This window comes from Rattus norvegicus, chromosome 14 (genome assembly GCF_021556685.1).
Source record: "Rattus norvegicus strain SHRSP/BbbUtx chromosome 14, alternate assembly SHRSP_T2T, whole genome shotgun sequence".
Taxonomy (NCBI): domain Eukaryota; kingdom Metazoa; phylum Chordata; class Mammalia; order Rodentia; family Muridae; genus Rattus; species Rattus norvegicus.
In genome coordinates this window covers 22,147,968-22,167,118 of record NC_141547.1, presented here as the reverse complement: position 1 = coordinate 22,167,118, position 19,151 = coordinate 22,147,968, and the positions used below count along the sequence as shown (strand labels likewise).

At 37.2% G+C, this 19,151-nt stretch overlaps 1 protein-coding gene across 3 annotated transcripts in view; it reads right to left on the bottom strand.

The window, feature by feature from the left end:
• The window catches only part of Tmprss11c (transmembrane protease, serine 11C), a 69,923-nt gene that overhangs the window by 35,468 nt on the left and 15,304 nt on the right, over positions 1–19,151 (bottom strand). For 2 of the 3 annotated variants that reach the window (NM_001412525.1, NM_001003979.2), the window contains 2 exon segments: positions 6,489–6,607; positions 15,155–15,270. In NM_001412525.1, the coding sequence (NP_001399454.1) occupies positions 6,489–6,607; positions 15,155–15,270 (235 nt within the window). 3 annotated transcript variants of the gene reach the window in all.

Genomic DNA, 19,151 nt, shown 5'->3' with positions numbered 1-19,151 from the left:
TAAACTTTTTGGATAGTTACATGGCAACATTTCTTAAAATTATAACCTATTTTATTTTATAAACCTTAGTTATAAAACTTCACAAATATAAAATATGTAATGATGTTAGTAGAGTTTGTTGTTTCCTTCTTTCCTTTCTTCCTTCCTTTCTTCCTCCTTTCTCTCCTTTCTTTCTTTCTTTCTTTCTTTCTTTCTTTCTTTCTTTCTTTCTTTCTTTCCTTCTTTCTTTCTTTCTCTCTTTCTTTCTCTCTTTCTCTCTTTCTTTCTTTCTTTCTTTCTCTCTTTCTTTCTCTCTTTCTTTCTCTCTTTCTTTCTTTCTTTCTTTCTTTCTTTCTTTCTTTCTTTCTTTCTTTCTTTCTTTCTTTCTTTCATGTCTATATTAATCAAGGCCCGACTCCAGTAGGTATCCACAAATATAGAAGCACCTGAAAACAAAATACTGTATCTCTACTTTAGAATATTTTGGGATTGTTGAAAAGAACAATTGACCTTCATATTAACTTTGAAGAAACTCTGTGAGGATTACTGAGCAGAATAAACAATTTTAATGACACTGAATATAATGAGCCAATTTTAATAAAATACTGAAAAATATTAGTTTTTCTATTTTTCTAAACACGTGAGCATAGGAGATAAAAAGGGAAGACACATAACATCATAGTAATTATGGGTTATTGGAGATAGAATCTGAAGATAGATGTGAAGGGAAAGGAAATTGGAAAAGATAAGAGGGGAAGAAAGTATTTAAAGCATTTATTTTATGAAAAAATTAACTTTCTCCAATAGACTCTTACTGGGTATACAAAGCATACTTAAGGGACGGACGCTCTATGCCTAGGAGATGGCCAACACAGAAAAAAACTCCATAATATTGTTGGAGTTTTGTTTTTGTTTTGTTTTGTTTTTTGGTCTCATAATGCTTTGTTTGCACATGCCTGTGTCCAAGGCTTACGCTCAACTCAGGAATCTGCCTGCCTTTGTATCTGCCTGCTTTGGTATCTGACAATCTGGTTCATTAATGCAGCTGTCTTTGTTCCTTTAGATTCATAAAGCCCCTCATACTTCATACTGCATCTTTGTATTTTGAGAAAAAATATATATACATATACATATACATATACATATACATATACATATACATATACATATACATATACATATATATATATATATATATATATATATATATATATATATACACCCATGTTTTTAGAGTTCTTTCCTACAGACTTAACGGCTGTCCTGAAGGTCCCAGCATTTACCATTTTGGTGAGACATCAGCCATACCTTCACCACCTGGACTCCTGCTGTCTGTGATCATCATCGGGTCACTAATGTTAACAAGAAGGACGTTCCTTAAAGGAGAAACCTAAAATATGTACATTATTATACAAACAAGCCTTATGCCCATGGCAACTATTGATACTCATGGAGGCCCACATTCGCTGGTCCTATCCCAGAGGCAGGAACCATGACATTCTGTTACCACTAAGGTCATGCCACACCCTGCATATGATGTCATTTTATTCCTTTTTTCATGTATGTCCCTGTGTTCTGATCTCTGTAGACCAGAGGAGGGTGTCAGATCCTGGATCTTCCTGAAGTGGGTACTAAGAACGGAACCTGCATTCTCTGCCGGAACAGCAAGTATTTTCTCATTGACCCACCTCTCAAGCTTCTTTTATAAGACTTGTTTATTTTGTCTTTTTATTGTTCATTTCAGTGACATCAAGCAGGCCTAGGCTACAGTGTGAGATCTTATCTCAAAATTACTCAAGTCAACTCAAAGAAAGACACTCACCCCCACAAAAAGAGAATCAAAGACTTAAATGTGGTAATCAAGAATATTTTTAAAAAGTACAGTAGAAATTTATCAAAGCCCAAATGTAAATTGGGCTTAGTCACTGAGCCATCTCTCCAGCAATACCATACTATATTCTTTTCTCAAGAATTTCTTGGCCTCGATAGATGGCTCAGTGGTTAAGAGCACTGACTGCTTTTCCAGAGGCCCTGAGTTCAAATCCCAGCAACCACATGGTGGCTCACAACCATCTATAATGGGGTCAATGCCCTCTGAAGAAACACTCATATATGTAAAATAAATAAGTAAATAATTAAAAAAAAGAATTTCTCTGTTTTTAAGTGCCAAGTTTTAGTAGAATATTGGTATAATATTTTTTTATTATTTTCCTATAAAATTTCCCCCATTCCTATCTGGTCACAAAATACAGAAAGTATTTTGTCCGTCTTGCCATGTTACAAAGGATTGCAAGATAACACGTATCGAAGTGAGAAATTCTGTAGAAGTCATGCAGAGGAGACAGTACATAATCTGGTAGTTTGTCATTTCCAAAGTGAAGTGACAGTGGGGTTATTTTACAGTGGTTCCTGAGGACGAAGGTGTCCTGAGCATTTAGGATGTCTTTCTTATATCTCTATTTTCCAGTTGTAAAAAAGAATGCTAGCATGGCAGCAATTTTTAACATTATCTTCTGTGATGCTTAATTTTATTAATTTGACACAACCTAGAACCACTTGGGAAGGATCGTCTTAATAAGGCGTTGTCTATATTGAGTTGGCCTGTGGGCATATAATGGCTTGATCAAGTAGGTTGATCTGAGAGGACCTAGTCCACAGTGGGAGGCATTATTCTCTAGGAGCAGAGATCCTGAGATGTGTGGTGGTGGAGACATCAAGATTAGCAAGGCAAACAAGTGACAAGCAAGCGGTCATCTCTTTGTAAGCAGTCATTTCTTTGTGTTCTTGACTGTGGATGCGATGTGACTGACTGCTTCTGGCTTCTGTCAGCCTGACTCCCCATCATAGACTATAACCTGGAACTGTTAGTTAAAATGAACCCTTTCTTCTTCAAAATTGTTCTTGGTCATGACTTCTTGTCACAAGAAAACTTAAACCCCTTGAAACATAAATAATAATGCCTTATTTATTGCATTCTTGATGCATTTTGAATGATCTCAGCTCCATTATGGCTAGAATCTTAATTCAGAATGGTTTACATTTAGTGTATCAGATAAATATTATGTTTTAAAATAGACATAGAGTAATATCTGAATTTAAGATTTTGGAGTTAAAACCTTTTTCTGCTATGTTTTTTGAGGCTGAATGAATACTGTTGGAATCTTTACTTAAGTTGTAACATTCGTTAACCTGTATTAAATGGAATAGAACTAGTATTATTTATTTTACTATTATTGTTTAATAATGACATGTTTTAAAATGTTATGAATTCCATACAGAACCTGTCATTTGGTGGGCTGCATCAAAAAGAGGGGTATATCTAAAAAAGCATATGCTCCTGGCATGTTCTGGGAAGCTTAGGGAAAATGATATTTGATGAATGTCCTGGTTGTATGGCTAGCAAATACGTACCTAACTCCTGGATACTGTATTAATGGTTTTACGTACAAGATTGGCTGATTGCTTTATCTAGATGTTTTGACAACCTATAAATCCTTAGCATTTATTTGGAGAAAATAATTTGCAATTTAATATTGTAATTTATCAAACACATTGGCCACATTTACTTCTTACAACTTGAAGTGTGCTCAAAATTTTGTAGTATTTTGGTGGTCTCTAAATAGAGGACTCCCCATCCCTGCCCCATCACAAAGTTTGACTTTGGGCAACTTAATCTCTTAGTGCCTCATTTTTTTATATAACATAAGGACATTCTGAAGATTAAATATTGATGAATAAGTACTTATACCGAAAAGTAATAAGCCTAATTATATTACCAAGATATTGCCCCATTGTTGGTTGTTTGTAGAACTTTTTTCACTTAGATATCAAACTTGTATATCATACCTGCTGAAGACCTTAGAGTAGTACAGGAAGGCATGGAGACTTTTTAACTGTCCTTTTAGAACATCATTTAAAATATGAACTGTGAGAATGTTCTCTGTCAAGACCTTCCCTCTATAGTTCATAGCACAGCAGCATTTCTCTCGAATATATATATGAATATACATACATATATAGACTTATATAATACATGCATGTAGACACATATATATTATATGTTACTTGTCGTATGTCATGGTCATACATCATATGTCATATGTTATATTTATACATTATATAAGATATATATAATTTTATATTATATATATCTTTATAATGAATCATTTAAAGGATATTATAGTGACAGTCAGGATAAGAGAGTCTATAGGAATTATTGTAGCGAGTGCAAGATTTTTCTAATGACTCGATACTCCATTTCGCACATGTTATCAGAGTCTTGTGCTTACTTATGAATGTTGTGTATGGTAATAGCTGTAATGCATGAAGCAATATTATATTCAATGAAAACATAAAGAAAGGCAAGTGTAAAAATAAGGCATTGTGCAACATATATTTGATATAGACTGTTTACAAATAGACACGTTGAAAACCACAAATGGAGTTGTTTAAGACTGAAGGAAGAGGTCACGATTGCTGCCTAACCGGCCAGGATATGAGATTATTAGTTATCTCAACTGCTCTAGAACACTGGTTCTCCACCTGTGGGTCATGACCCCTTAGGGAGGGGCATCAGATGACCCTTTCACAGGGGTTGCATTCCAGATCCGTACATTAGGATTCATAACAGTAGTAAAAATTATAGTTATGAAGTATCCACAGAAGTAGTTTTATTGTTGGGGGTCACTACAACATAAGAAACTCTATTAAAGAGCCATAGCATTAGGAAGTTTGAGAATAACTGTTCTAGAGTAAGCAGGGGATAATTGATTTGAAAAATTGGTCTGAAGTTAGAGCCTGTCTTAGAATAGATTTTTAGAAATATTGGCATGAATGCCATAGGAGTAACTATGACTTAAGGCCCACTCTACAAGATAAAACCTTGCACCCTGGTTGGACCAAGAACCTCTGACTAGACAGATCATAAATCTTAGGGGAGGGCCTCCTACCATTATGCTGTTAAGTGGATATAATATTAAACCATTTCTTAATGACTTGTCATTATACCCATAGATTAAGACTATCTGTTTTAAAGACTGACAAATAATAGGACTTTGGCTTATACCACAGTTCATCCTTTGCTATGTCTGCATGACCTTATTGTGTTGGCATTTGTGATCTAATGTTCATGAAAAGAAGCTGAGGTGAAGAGAAATTACACAGTTAGAGTCATGGAGCTAATACAGCAGTAATTTTGGGAATGGCTAAGGGCCTTGAGTTGATTTTTTTCACTTTGTAAAAATATTTTATTAATTTTATTAGTAGTATTCACTGTAGAAGTGATTACCTTTATTATGATATTTTCATATAGATGTATATATATGTTTCTTTTGTTCTATTCTCTATTCTTTTTATCCTCTTCCCACCCATCCACCAGTGCTCTGCCTTTTTCAAAATATACTCATTTTTTAATGTCCTCAGATATATTTTTAAAATGTAGACTCCACATATGAATGAAAAGAAGCAGTATTTTTCTCTTTGAGTCTAGATTATTTCGTTGAAGATGTTTTTCTCCTCCACTGCACTATATTGCTTTGTTTCCTTTTTGTTATAAAATCAAAGACTCAGTTTTATGCCTCCATTTTCCAATTTTTTTCCATGATGATAAAAACACACCAGGACTTTCAGGAAGTCTAACTTATTACCTTGTACATAGGGGGATGCTTTGGAAAGACTATTTGTTTTCATCAGAGCAGTGAGCCCTCAAATGTCCAGGCAGGAGATTCTAGGAGAAATGGCAGATGAATGATGTCATCTCTGCCCCTGACACTCTCAGTCTGGCTAATGAAATTACTTGAGTTAACTATAGTAGTTTCGGTCATAACAGAAGCTTCTGGCTAAGCACACTTGGTCTCTTTGTTGAACCTTTAACTGGGTGAATATGAACACGAAGTTGATTCTTTTTTTTTATCTTTATTAAATTGGGTATTTCTTATTTACATTTCGACTGTTATTCCCTTTCCCGGTTTCCGAAGTTGATTCTTAAGCAGATGTTTTACAACTTTTCCTCCAACAATGAGGGTTTGCAAAGTGATCTTTATTTTGGTCATATTATCTTTCAGACTGGCAAGGTTATTTTTCCTCAAGGAACTGGTTAATTTTTGAATGAGAGGGAAGATGGCCTTAGCTGTGCATATTAGAGATCAAATGTATATTATTCATGTGATTGATGATTTCATTAGAAATATCAACTCTTTTATGTGTTGTTTTTCTTAGCATTTCTTTTTTTTTTCCCCGGAGCTGGGGACCGAACCCAGGGTCTTGCGCTTGCTAGGCAAGCGCTCTACCACTGAGCTAAATCCCCAACCCTTTTCTTAGCATTTCTTAAAAGGATTCCCTTTGCATATTTTTCTGTTCACATTTTTAGAAGACTGCCTGACATGGTTAACTCATACAATCTAGAACTAAGGTACTGGTTAGAAACTATTTTGAACTTGGAAAATGACTGCTAGAGTCTTAACACTTTTTGAAATGCACAGAAAGGAAAAAAAAAAAACCATTCTACTCACCAAAGACACTATCCTTTTATTTAGGTCCATGTATTCCTGAGAGTATGGCTTGGCAAATTTGCTGTCATAGTCAATGTTGTTAACCTTAAAGCTGACATGGTAGTAGAAAGGTGTTTTTCCTGAGGACAGAAAAGGAAAATAGTTTTCCCATTGTACACAACCACTTCGTTCTGAGAAGTCACACGCTCATAAAATGTCAGGTTCTGTGATATCCACAAGTCTTGGTGCCAAGAGATTGTGGAAAATGCTCAGGTGGAGGAATGCTAAATTATAACTTTCACCAAAAACATATTCAAGGATTTTTTAAATGTAAACTTTTAATGTTCCGCTTTTCAAGTTTGGGCAATATGTTATGAAACAAAATTACATTAAAATACAGTAATTATCTTGGTCTTTGTGATTGCTATACATTACATTTTGAAAAATCAGCCAAATCATAGGTTATCTTACTCATACAATACCTAAGGAATTAAAATACACAATAGTCCCATAAAAAGGGACTATTTAAGACAATGTTAAAAAATTAGACAGACTTAAGAGCAAAAAATAACAAGATAAGCTGCTTATATACTTTGGACTTTTGGTCCAGCCCATGTGGGCTTATAGGTAATCCACAAACACTATACATGCCCATTTTTGTGCATAGTTTAACAGCTTGATGTCATACATGTGACCTATTCTGTCTGAATTCATCTTAGAAGCTGAGCTGTCTTGAATGTCCTCACCTTGGGCCTCAACTTCTGCTGTGTTCTTTCAGACTTGTTGCTTCCTACTGTGTTCTCTCCAATGGATTGTTGGAGAACTTACAATGCCCTCACAGAATGTATTGCAACACTTGGCTTTGAAGAAAAACGCATATATTTCTAAGTTTGGCTCTTGGATGAAGAGCAAAATGATGAAGCAAATGAACAGGCATTTGAGAAGGCCCTCCTTGTCTGTGCTCTTTTTTTTTTTAAATTTAGAGAATACTTTATTAGTTTTTGTAATCAAACCCACGTAGATAAGACCTTACATATTTAATACAGTGCGTTACCCCTGTACAAATGGAAAAAACTTAAGTTCAACATTTCTAGACCAATATGGCTGTTAATTTCTGTACAGTGCCAACTCAACACAGTAAACGGGGATACTTTTTTCCAAAGTTGACAGCACAGCTAAAGTTTCCAAAAATTCAAATTATATATCTGTATATATATATATTTATATTTATATAAAAAGACCAATAATAGCAGTGTGTTATGCATCAACAGCAGCAACAGCTTTTCCAGGTTCTGCAGTTATCTGAACAAAACTGTAGAGACATCCAGCACACTCCATTAAAAAAAAAAAAGTAAAAAAACAAAACCCGAGAAAACAGCACAGTTCTGTTACTCTTGTGGTACCTGGCACCATTTTTTTTTAAATTAGCTTCTCAATCATCATCTGGAAAGAAAACATTCCGAGCAACATCATTAAAAACAGCTTTGATAAAGCACGGTCACTACTACGTATCATAAAGCAGGTACAAGCTATTTTACATCCACAGAGGTCTGATACAGTACTGTCCTACATCTATAATACTAGAGGATACAATTTAAAAGGCATTATTTGAGACTTGATTCTACTTTTCCAGCAGAGGGCCCAAAGGATGGTGTGATACAGCTTTGTAAAGAAACATACTCTAGACAGGATTTCCTTTCACTAGTGGCACAGTTCTAAGGATTCATTCTCTCCATGAATGTCAGCTAAAACCGTTATTAAAAAAATGAAATATCCCTAGAACAAAACCGTATAACCACCGGATTCACATGAAGATGACCTAGTGGAGACAAGCTGGACCTCACCTTACCAACAAGCTATCAAATCTGTTATGTTTAAACAGTGAGACCTCTAAGGAAGGAGATGCCAAGTAGTGCTTCAAAGCTTCGGACCACAATCAAACACAGCATCCTTTTCAACAGAAGCAGAAGCTCATCTGAATATGCTCAAGGATGCTGACATCAACATTTAATCATCTCCTCACTCATTCAGGAAGAAGGGGAGATCAGTTACTACTGTACTTTATTGTGTTCAACCAAATCACCATGTTACAAAAATAGCAAGCTGCCATAATAAAAAATAAGGCTCCTCTATCCAGCACCAGATAGCATCATTTTACTTTCAAGCCTAGAAATTGCACACTTGTATATAAACCAACCGAAGATGAGGATTGAGAGTTCATCTTGGTGGATTTTTCCTTTGATGAATATGAAGTGTCCTTCCTTATCTTTTTTGATGACTTTTAATTGAAAATTGATTTTATTTGATATTAGAATGGCTACTCCAGCTTGCTTCTTCTGACCCTTTGCTTGGAAAGTTGTTTTCCAGCCTTTCACTCTGAGGTAGTGTCTGTCTTTGTCTCTGAGGTGTGTTTCCTGTAGGCAGCAGAATGCAGGGTCCTCATTGCGTATCCAGTTTGTTAATCTATGTCTTTTTATTGGGGAGTTGAGGCCATTGATGTTGAGAGATATTAAGGAATAGTGATTATTGCTTCCTGTTATATTCATATTTGGATGTGAGGTTATGTTTGTGTGCTTTTCTTCTCTTTGTTTTGTTGCCAAGACGATTAGTTTCTTGCTTCTTCTAGGGTATAGCTTGCCTCCTTATGTTGGGTTTTACCCTTTGTTATCCTTTGTAGTGCTGGATTTGTAGAAAGATATTGTGTAAATTTGGTTTTGTCATGGAATATCTTGGTTTCTCCATCTATGTTAATTGAGAGTTTTGCAGGATACAGTAACCTGGGCTGGCATTTGTGTTCTATTAGGGTCTGTATGACATCTGTCCAGGATCTTCTGGCCTTCATAGTTTCTGGCGAAAAGTCTGGTGTGATTCTGATAGGTCTGCCTTTATATGTTACTTGACCTTTTTCCCTTACTGCTTTTAATATTCTTTCTTTATTTTGTGCGTTTGGTGTTTTGACTATTATGTGACGGGAGGTGTTTCTTTTCTGGTCCAATCTATTTGGAGTTCTGTAGGCTTCTTGTATGCCTATGGGTATCTCTTTTTTTAGGTTAGGGAAGTTTTCTTCTATGATTTTGTTGAAGCTATTTACTGGTCCTTTGAGCTGGGAGTCTTCACTCTCTTCTATACCTATTATCCTTAGGTTTGATCTTCTCATTGAGTCCTGCATTTCCTGTATGTTTTGGACCAGTAGCTTTTTCTGCTTTACATTATCTTTGACAGTTGAGTCAATGATTTCTATGGAATCTTCTGCTCCCGAGATTCTCTCTTCCATCTCTTGTATTCTGTTGGTGAAGCTTGTATCTACAGCTCCTTGTCTTTTCTTTTGATTTTCTATGTCCAGGGTTGTTTCCATGTGTTCTTTCTTGATTGCTTCTATTTCCATTTTTAATTCCTTCAACTGTTTGATTGTGTTTTCCTGGAATTCTTTCAGGGATTTTTGTGTCTCCTCTCTATGGGTTTCTACTTGTTTATTTATGTTTTCCTGGAATTCTTTCAGGCATTTTTGCGATTCCTCTCTGTAGGCTTCTACTTGTTCTCTAAGGGAGTTCTTCACGTCTTTCTTGAAGTCCTCCGGCATCATGATCAAATACGATTTTGAAACTAGATCTTGCTTTTCTGGTGTGTTTGGATATTCCATGTTTATTTTGGTGGGAGAATTGGGCTCCGATGATGCCATGTAGTCTTGGTTTCTCTTGCTTGGGTTCCTGCGCTTGCCTCTCGCCATCAGATTATCTCTAGTGTTACTTTGTTCTGCTATTTCTGACAGTGGCTAGACTGTCCTATAAGCCTGTGTGTCAGGAGTGCTGTAGACCTGTTTTCCTGTTTTCTTTCAGCCAGTTATGGGGACAGAGTGTTCTGCTTTCGGGCGTGTAGTTTTTCCTCTCTACAGGTCTTCAGCTGTTCCTGTGAGCCTGTGTCTTGAGTTCACCAGGCAGGTCACTTGCAGCAGAAAAGTTGGTCTTACCTGTGGTCCCGAGGCTCAAGTTTGCTCGCGGGGTGCTGCCCACGAGCTCTCTGCAGAGGCAGCAACCAGGAAGATATGCGCCGCCCTTTCCGGGAGCCTCCGTGCACCAGGGTTCCAGATGGCGTTTGGTGTTTTCCTCTGGCGTCTGGACGTGCACAGAGTGCAGTCTCTTCTGGTTTCCCAGGCGTGTCCGCCTCTCTGAAGGTTCAGCTCTCCCTCCCACGGGATTTGGGTGCAGAGAACTGTTTATCCGGTCTGTTTCCTTCAGGTTCCGGCGGTGTCTCAGGCAGGGGTCCTGCTGCTCCTGGGCCCTCCCCCACGGGAGCCCAGAGGCCTTATACAGTTTCCTCTTGGGCCAGGGATGTGGGCAGGGGTGGGCAGTGTTGGTGGTCTCTTCCGCTCTGCAGCCTCAGGAGTGTCCACCTGACCAGGCGGTGAGGTCTCTCTCACACGGGGTTTGGGAGCAGAGAGCTGCTTTGTCTGTGCTCTTACATTTTTACTTTTACTCATTATTCCTTGGAACTAAAGTAGCCATTTGTAGGGGGGCATGAAGGGTTACGAGTCTCTGCTAATGATCAGTATAAAAATTTGGGAATATCTTGAAATAGAAGTGGTAAAACGACTAGTGAGGAAGATTAACTTCGTCTAACAATCAACTCTGTGGCGTTTGTTGACTTCTCCTCTTTCCAGGGTAACACAATCTTATTTCTGCCCGAGCAGATGCTCGTCTAAAAAGTGTGCTATTCCACCTATGCTCTATCTAGAGTGATCCTGTTGCTTTTGCATTCTGAAAAATGCTTCTGGAACATCTGAGCGGCTCTCTTATTGAGTGAAGGTACACTTACTTTCCTGCTCTTCTTACTGGATGGCTGTATTTCTTCCTTTTTTCCCCCGAGTCATTGACAATTGAAGTTCGAGACTCATGTATGCTAAGTAAGTGTTCTGTCACTGAGTTACATCCTCAGCCCATTTAGTTATACTCAAAAAAAAAAAATCTTTCTAAGTGATTCTGAGTTGGGTTAAACTTCATTGATTTGAAATAGGGATTTTAAAGACAATTTTCAGGACTAAATCTAGCCTGGTTTTGGATATTCTATAAACATATAATAGCTTTTGAATTTAGGTGGGAAAAGGAAAATATTAATGACATTTGGTGATATGTGCAAGTTACATCAAATTCCAAGTGCAGATCCCCAAATACTATTTGAAACATCATAGTAGTTTACTGACTTTGTAAAGGACCTAGATTAGTAGATTATTTTAGTTCACAAGTAGTCATTCAGTGAATGAATGTTAACTCAGTTTGTGGAGACTTTCATGTGCCTTTATTAATGCATTTATCTATTTATTTTTACATTCTTTTATTAAGAGAGCCATCTGCCTTCCTAAGAAAGTTAACTAAGATTTGGGTTGGAGATATGGCTCAGTAGGTGAGAGTTCCAGGTTCAGTTACTATCATCCACATGGTGGCACCGGGTCCAGAGGATTGATAACTTCTCCTCACACCAGTAGGCACTGCAGATGTGTTTCACACATATACACACTCGGGTAAAACACTCAAATGCATAAAATAAAAAATAAGCCAGAGGGTGAACTAGCTAGAAAGCATATGATTACCATTTAGAATACCATAAGGCAGAGAGGAGAAGGTATGTGTAAGGAGAGCTGCTCTGTGCTTTGGTTTGCTTGGCAAATTTTTTGACTAATTACTAACTCCAGTGAAGAGATAGTTGTTGCGAAAATATGGCTCATTATTTCTGGGTTTGGAGTCTGTGATAGTGAATTACAAACCACTACAGAGTCATTCAAAAGGAAACAAGTTTTAATCTTTGATTTGTGCTTTCTGGCATTGCTGGAAGAGTCTTGACAATAACTGTTTTTCATTGACAGATTTATCTCCATTCTGCTTGTATTTTTTCCTTCTCCAGCATCTAGGCTTGAGACTTATCAGACATTTCTTTAGTCAGAGAGCTAAGTGCTCTGTGGGTGGCCTCTTGATTAGTTCCTGAAATGATGGAGCTTCTTTCTTGGGAAGTTTCTGCTTGCTCCCTAGGAAACACAACATTTATTCCCGTTGACTGTGGATGTTCATGGAGAGTGCCTTTTTTTATGTTGCTGAAACATCAAAGCCCCATTATTTGTTTTAGGATTTATTTTATTTCTTTATACTTGCTTGTGCATCTGTGTGATTGCATGTCACCTCAAAAAGTCAGAAGAGGAAGTCAGAACCCCTGGAGTTGGAGTTACGGGAATTTGTTAGTTGCCTGATAAATGGATGTTCTGAGAAATGGACTGAGTCCTATGGAAGATCCTCAGCTTCTCTTAACCACTGAGCCTAGGCACTCACTACTTCTATTTTACATATTCCATATGGGAGTTAGACCTCAGTCCGTTATGTTCCTTAATGTATGAGGGTCTTTTCAGGATAAGGCCGATCTGTTTTATGAAGACCTTTTCTCAGCTTGATATGAAGAGGAAATATCAATTCATCAAGCATTAAGTTGGGGATAATAATGTGAGAAGTAAATGTATTTCCAAATATAATCTCCTTAAATATTCTCTTCTTATTTTCACTTTCTGGCATCTACTCTTGAGGAACAACTAAGTTTAGAGCCTATCTTTAAAGTGAATATTCTTCTTCATAGATATTTTTGTCATATGTTATGACTATAATTCAGGCTTTAGCAGGGGTAACATCTGTCATTGCGATCTGTCTAATAAGTATAAATGGAAAAGAAAGTGGTTGCAAAACCCCTGCTCCTGTCATGTGTCTCATTAGATCACACTGCACAGTTCTCTCTCTGTTTCTGTGTCTGTGTTGTTTGTCTTTGCAAACTGAAATGGATATTGGATGAGATAGCCTGACTCTTATAAACGTAAACTCTTTTCTAGAAATTACTATCATGTTTTCAAATAATAGTTCCCAATCTGTGATTCATGTATTATGTAAAAATGGAAGCGTGGCGGCTTCAGGAGATGATTCCAGGGGAAAATACTATATGCATGGCAATCATTGTTCTTGTAGACTTATGAAACTATGGCTCTTATACCTGTATGAGTTCTGTCTTTGCAAGTGCGATAATTTAAAAATATTCCTGACTGCTGAAAACTTTGGTCAATTCTGTTCTTCAAATATAATTGTCAAAGATGATCAGTTCTAGGTTAGGCTTCTGTTTTCAAGAAAGGTTTTTGTATGAGCCTTGGTTCTGATTTCAGATTTTGTGGCTTCTAGGAGAGCAATAACTGTAGATAAGCAGGGGAACATTTGTATGTGGGTACTCTATAAAAGTCAAATAGCAACCAGAGCGTTGGGATCTATGGCCACTGTTCTAAAATGAATTTTCTATGACAAGTGACAAGATCCACGAGGGAGCAAGCACGGCAATATAAACACATTGCACCCTAGTCTATGTAAGCATGTCTCTTCTCGCAACCATCTCACCCCCTTGTGCCTTACCTTTGGTGAAACAAAGGATTTATCAAGAAAACCATGAGGGGATACTATTTTTACTGGAGTAGAAAACAAATATTACTATCTTTAGCATTACTTTTGGTCTTTATATGTTCTAACAACTAACTATTCTTATATATCGCCTATATGAATATAGAAAATATTTTAATAAAAGTATCCTCATGTACACAGCTAGATACTATATGTTCTCACTTATATGTGGATGCTGTGAGTTGATTATAGAGAATCAGAGACTGGAACAGTGGTTACTAGGAAGTGCTGAGAAAGCAAGAATGAGGAGGTCAGATGACAGGAGCCTAAGTACAGTCAGATGGAGGAATAAGTTCAGTGTTCTAAGTCACTAAGATGGCTGTATTTTATGATTATATATATTTTACAAGTTAAGAAAGAATTTAGAAGAATACAGAACAAAAAATTTCAAGGCTAAACACAAGGCAATGATATAATTTAAGGAGATGGTCATGGTGATCCCCTTGATCATTAAATATTGTGTATATGTATCAAATTATTACCTTGTGCTTTATAATATGTACAATGCAATGTTTTTAATAATTAAAAGAATGTCTTTGTGCTTAAAATGACCACAAAAAGACAGAAAACTTGACACGGTGCTCTACTTTAAGTAAAAAAAAAACTCAATGACCTCATATTTTTTTCTATTTTATGGATAAACTATATTGAAAATTTGTAGACATATTTTCCTTTGTTGTTCAATATTGGAGAAAAAAATCTAGATTTAAGGAGGATTTTATGGGTAGGAAATATTGTTTAGAACAAACACATGGTTTGGAGTAAGAAATTTTAATTCTGTAGTAAAAAATCTTAAGTCCTTAGCTTCTAACAAAGAGAAACTGTGTCTACTTTCTTCAATGGATCTTCAACCCGAAAATCTTTCCAAAAGGCAAAATGAAACAAAGAACACCACAACTCTAGTTTTAAACGCACTGGTCTAAAAGTCACTTGAGGTCAAAGTCTGAAGACAAACATTTGCTATTTTAACTGTAATAATAATTCCATTAAAAGTGGCATGATCATATGCAAAAAACTCACAAAAATATGTAACATGTATAATTTGTATGTATTAGTTATCCCTCGATAAGGTTTTAAATGCTTGTGAAGTAAATGTTAATGACCATAACGGTATAAAGCGTAACAAACAAAAAGACATGTCTCCTCTCCTTCCTCACATTTCTTAGTTTTCCCAATGTGGTGTCATCAAACGAAAAGACAAACATAACGGATACTTACCGCAGGCGGCAAAATAGGCAATGAGTCCAATTACTACCGCAGCGATCACCGCCGTTAAGATGCCTAGGGTTATCTTTCCACACTTTGTGAGTTTTATCTTTGTTTTGCACTCTGTTCTGAGTAAAAGGACAGGAAGGTGTCAGTAAGAGCTCGTGTTAAGCCTGTTGTAAATACATATCAATTTAAGATTAAGTGCAAAAAATGTGTTTTTACATTAATGATGTGTCCTGTAGACTGACGAGTTTCCAAATAGTGGAGAGTTTGTGTATACATTATTGGGGCTGCTTGTTTCTCAGCACCTATGATCGATAACGGTAATACTAAATCAAAATTCACTTATTCCTTCAAAGACCACTTGTAATTGTTTTACTCTGCCAGTCACTGCTGTAGGAACAGTCATGCCTGTTCCTATGAAGCTTGCAAACTACTGAGTAGAGGTAGGCCGGACCAAATAAATAAATGAACGAATGAATGCATGCAATCTATAACTGGCAGCAAGCGCTAAGGAAAAGTAGGACTCAGATCAGAAATAAGAGCGCTGGTGTTCGCTCCAGATGTGAAAAGCTGCTATTAAGTCCAGCGGTCAGGGGTCAGGCCCAGGCAGATAAAGTGTGAGAACAGTGAGCAGCGCTAAGGGGGTTATGCATACTGACATTTGGAAAATTCCAGAAAAAGAGAATGACTGAAGGAAGGCCCAGGGTAAGCACTAGTTTGGCGTACTGGATAGTGTGACTGGAGCTGTAGCGAGGGAAGAGTAGCGTGCATGTAACCTTGAGAGATAGTAAGGTTCGGAGTTCCGGAGCCTCGTGGTAATGATTTTGGTTTTCCTCTGAGCAAAATGGCAACACAGAGCAGGTTCGAGTGGAGGACCGTGATGACTTGGTCTAATGTCCTAATGGAACGCCTTTGCGTGTTGTGAAGAATCATCTGTAGAGGACAAGGAGAAGGGGAGGAACAGGACAGAAAATGTTCCAGGGACTGAAACAGAAGATGGCGTTGTCTGAGACCAGAGTGTTAAAGATGGCAGAAAGAGTTTCAACTTTGTATAGATTTTAGGGATAAAGCTGACAGAAATGTCCTGATGAAAAGATGGATTCTAAGAGTGGAGTCGAGGATGATGTCTAGGTGTTTAGCCGGAACACTTAACATAGGGCATTGTCATCACTTGACATCTCAAAAGGCTTCTCTGCAGCAGTATTGTTGGGATGTTTAGCAGCCATTCATGAGGCGATGTGGGTTAGATATATAAGAGTAGCACTTGGAATAGTAATATGTGTTGGTCTTATTAACTTGTCGTCCCTGAGCATATACAGTACGGTTTAGCAGAAGATGACAATGCCAAGGGAGTTACTGTAAGTAGAGAAACAGACCAGGATAGGATCATCTGTGCAGATTTTTGTCAGAATGTTAGAGAGAAAGAGGACCTGGCAGAGGGTAGATGCCAGAGGAAATTAACAAGGGTAGGAGAGCCAGTTAGAGTAGATCCAGGAGGGCAATGGAGGACAATCAAGGATGAGGAACAGGCAAAGCTGTGCTAGAAGATAGCTCAGATAGGAGTTAGAGAAAGGACTGAAGGAGCAGGAAGGGTTTGCAACCCCATAGAAAGAACAAGATCAAGCAAAAAGACCCCCCAGAGCTCCTAGGGACTAAACCATCAACCAAAGAGTACACATGGAGGGACCCAGTGCTCCAGCCGCATATGTAGCAGAGAATGGGATTGTCTGGCATCAATAGGAGGAGAAGCCCTTGGTCCTGTGAAGGCTCATTTCCCTCGGGAAAGGGGATAACATTTGAAATGTAAATACATAAAATATTCAAGAAAAAAAAGACTAGGTAATAAGTATGGTAGTCACAGATGGGCGTCAGAAAAGTGATCTTGACAGAAAGCTCTAAAAATAGCAGGGTTAGAGGGTTAAAAAGAGAATGGAATCAGCAGAAAAGGAGACAGGACTACTGATCTTTCCTTTGAAGAGTTTGCTGAAAAGAGGAGGAAAGAAAAGGTCCTGTACCCAGGGGAGGAAATAGAAAATGACTTAAAAACAAAACTTGAATACACATAAAAAGGAGACTAGTTGAGCTGATGGCCACATAATTAATTAGCAGGTTAATTCATAACCTTAAGAACTACTAACATTTTACGATATTGTTTACTTTATGCTTTTATGTAAATTTCCAAGAGGTTACAATGATTCATGACATCACTCCAGGTAAATTATGTTCTATATAAAAATTAAGAGAACTTTCTGTGACCATTGCTACACCTCGTGAAGCTACTAATAATTTCTTAATATTCATTGATATCAATTTCACATTTAAACTTGTTTTTAAAATGTCTTTTATATATTTGGTTGAGCCAAACTAAAACCAAAATTTCTTGTCTTTTCTTTCTTTTATTTTTTTTTATAACATGACTCCAGCCAGTGCGGAAGCTGAAGCAGGTTTTTTTTTTTTTTTCCTGTCTGCTTTTATATCATTCTAGGTACACACAAAGAATAGGGTCAGTTCTTAGATCAAAGACAACGTAGTCAGGCAAGGCAATACACAAAATAGTCAAACAAGGCAATAACCAAAGTCCCATGGTGACTGTCTAAAGGCTTATCAGGGTGACCAAGATAAAAGGAATGCCATACATTCCTTGGCTGTGTTTACCTCGAACCTACTTCCTTATCCTAGCCCAATGTCAAATTCCTGCTAAATTCCTAGTAGGCAGCACCAAGAGCTCTCCACATTCTCTGGGGGTTTGATGCTGGGATCAAGCAGTGCCCCATGCAGCCAAACACATACTCCAGCATTGGCCAATGCCCTACTCTGTGATCTGAGTTTTATTTAGAGCAGGAACATAATGGTAGGAAAGAGGATAGAGTGGTAAAGAGATGGTGAAGGTAGGGAGACCTTGTTCAGCTCTGTTCTGCCTTGTAGAAAGACATAACATGGGCCCTGGCCTGGGCAGTTTCTATGTTGCATTTGGTTGCTGAATGTCTCGCCACCCTTTTGAACCTGGAAAAGTTTTCAAATTCTGCTTTTTCCTTTCCTTTGTGACAATTATCTGCTTTAGTTTCTGATACAATTATTTTTATACAGTATACTCTGTCTAGAATATGTTTCTGTTATTTAAAAATGTTTCACCATAATGTTTCATTTTGAAGTAATTACGGACTTTCATACAACTTAAAGAAATAATATTATTTCTTTGTACCCTTTAAATAGTTTTCCTTGATGGCCATTTATACTATAATACCACAACCTGGACACCTGCTCAGATAGTGAGCATTTCTACCATCAGAGGCCCTGCATGTTTAACTAATTAACCCATTTGTCTCCTCTTCCCTACCTTCTTTAACCCTTGACAATCACTGATTTGATTTCCCTTATTGTGTGTTTGTATTGCAAGAACATTATAGAATAAAACCATACATTATATAATGTTTGGAGATCTGTTTCCCATTCAACTATTGAATTTGTCAATTATTATTCACAAATCATGGGGTTGTAAATTTTAGGCATTAATTACATCTTGAAACAATAGATGAATGGCATAGGAGAATATACAAAATTTTAACTAATTTTGTTTTAAAATCTGTGTGAATGCATGTATACGGTGCAAATACCTGTCAGTGTGTACAGAAGTCAGAGATCAATGCCATGTGCCCGTCTCTCTCTCTCTCCACATTCTTTTACTTTCCTTTTTTTTTTTTTTAAGATTTATTTACTTATATGAGCATACTGTGGCTGTCCTCAGACACACCAGAAGAAGGCATTGAATCACATTACAGATGGTTGTGAGCCACCATGTGGTTGCTGGGAATTGAACTCAGGACCTCTGGAAGAACAGTCAATGCTCTTAACCACTGAGCCATCTTTCCAGCCCCCTCTCCACATTCTTAATAAGCAAATCTGGAGTTATTTTGGATGATATGCAAGTTTGACAATTTCCTAAGTTAGTGAGAGCCCTTGTTCCTTGGGATAGGATCCCCCGGTTATGGACATGTGTTACGGT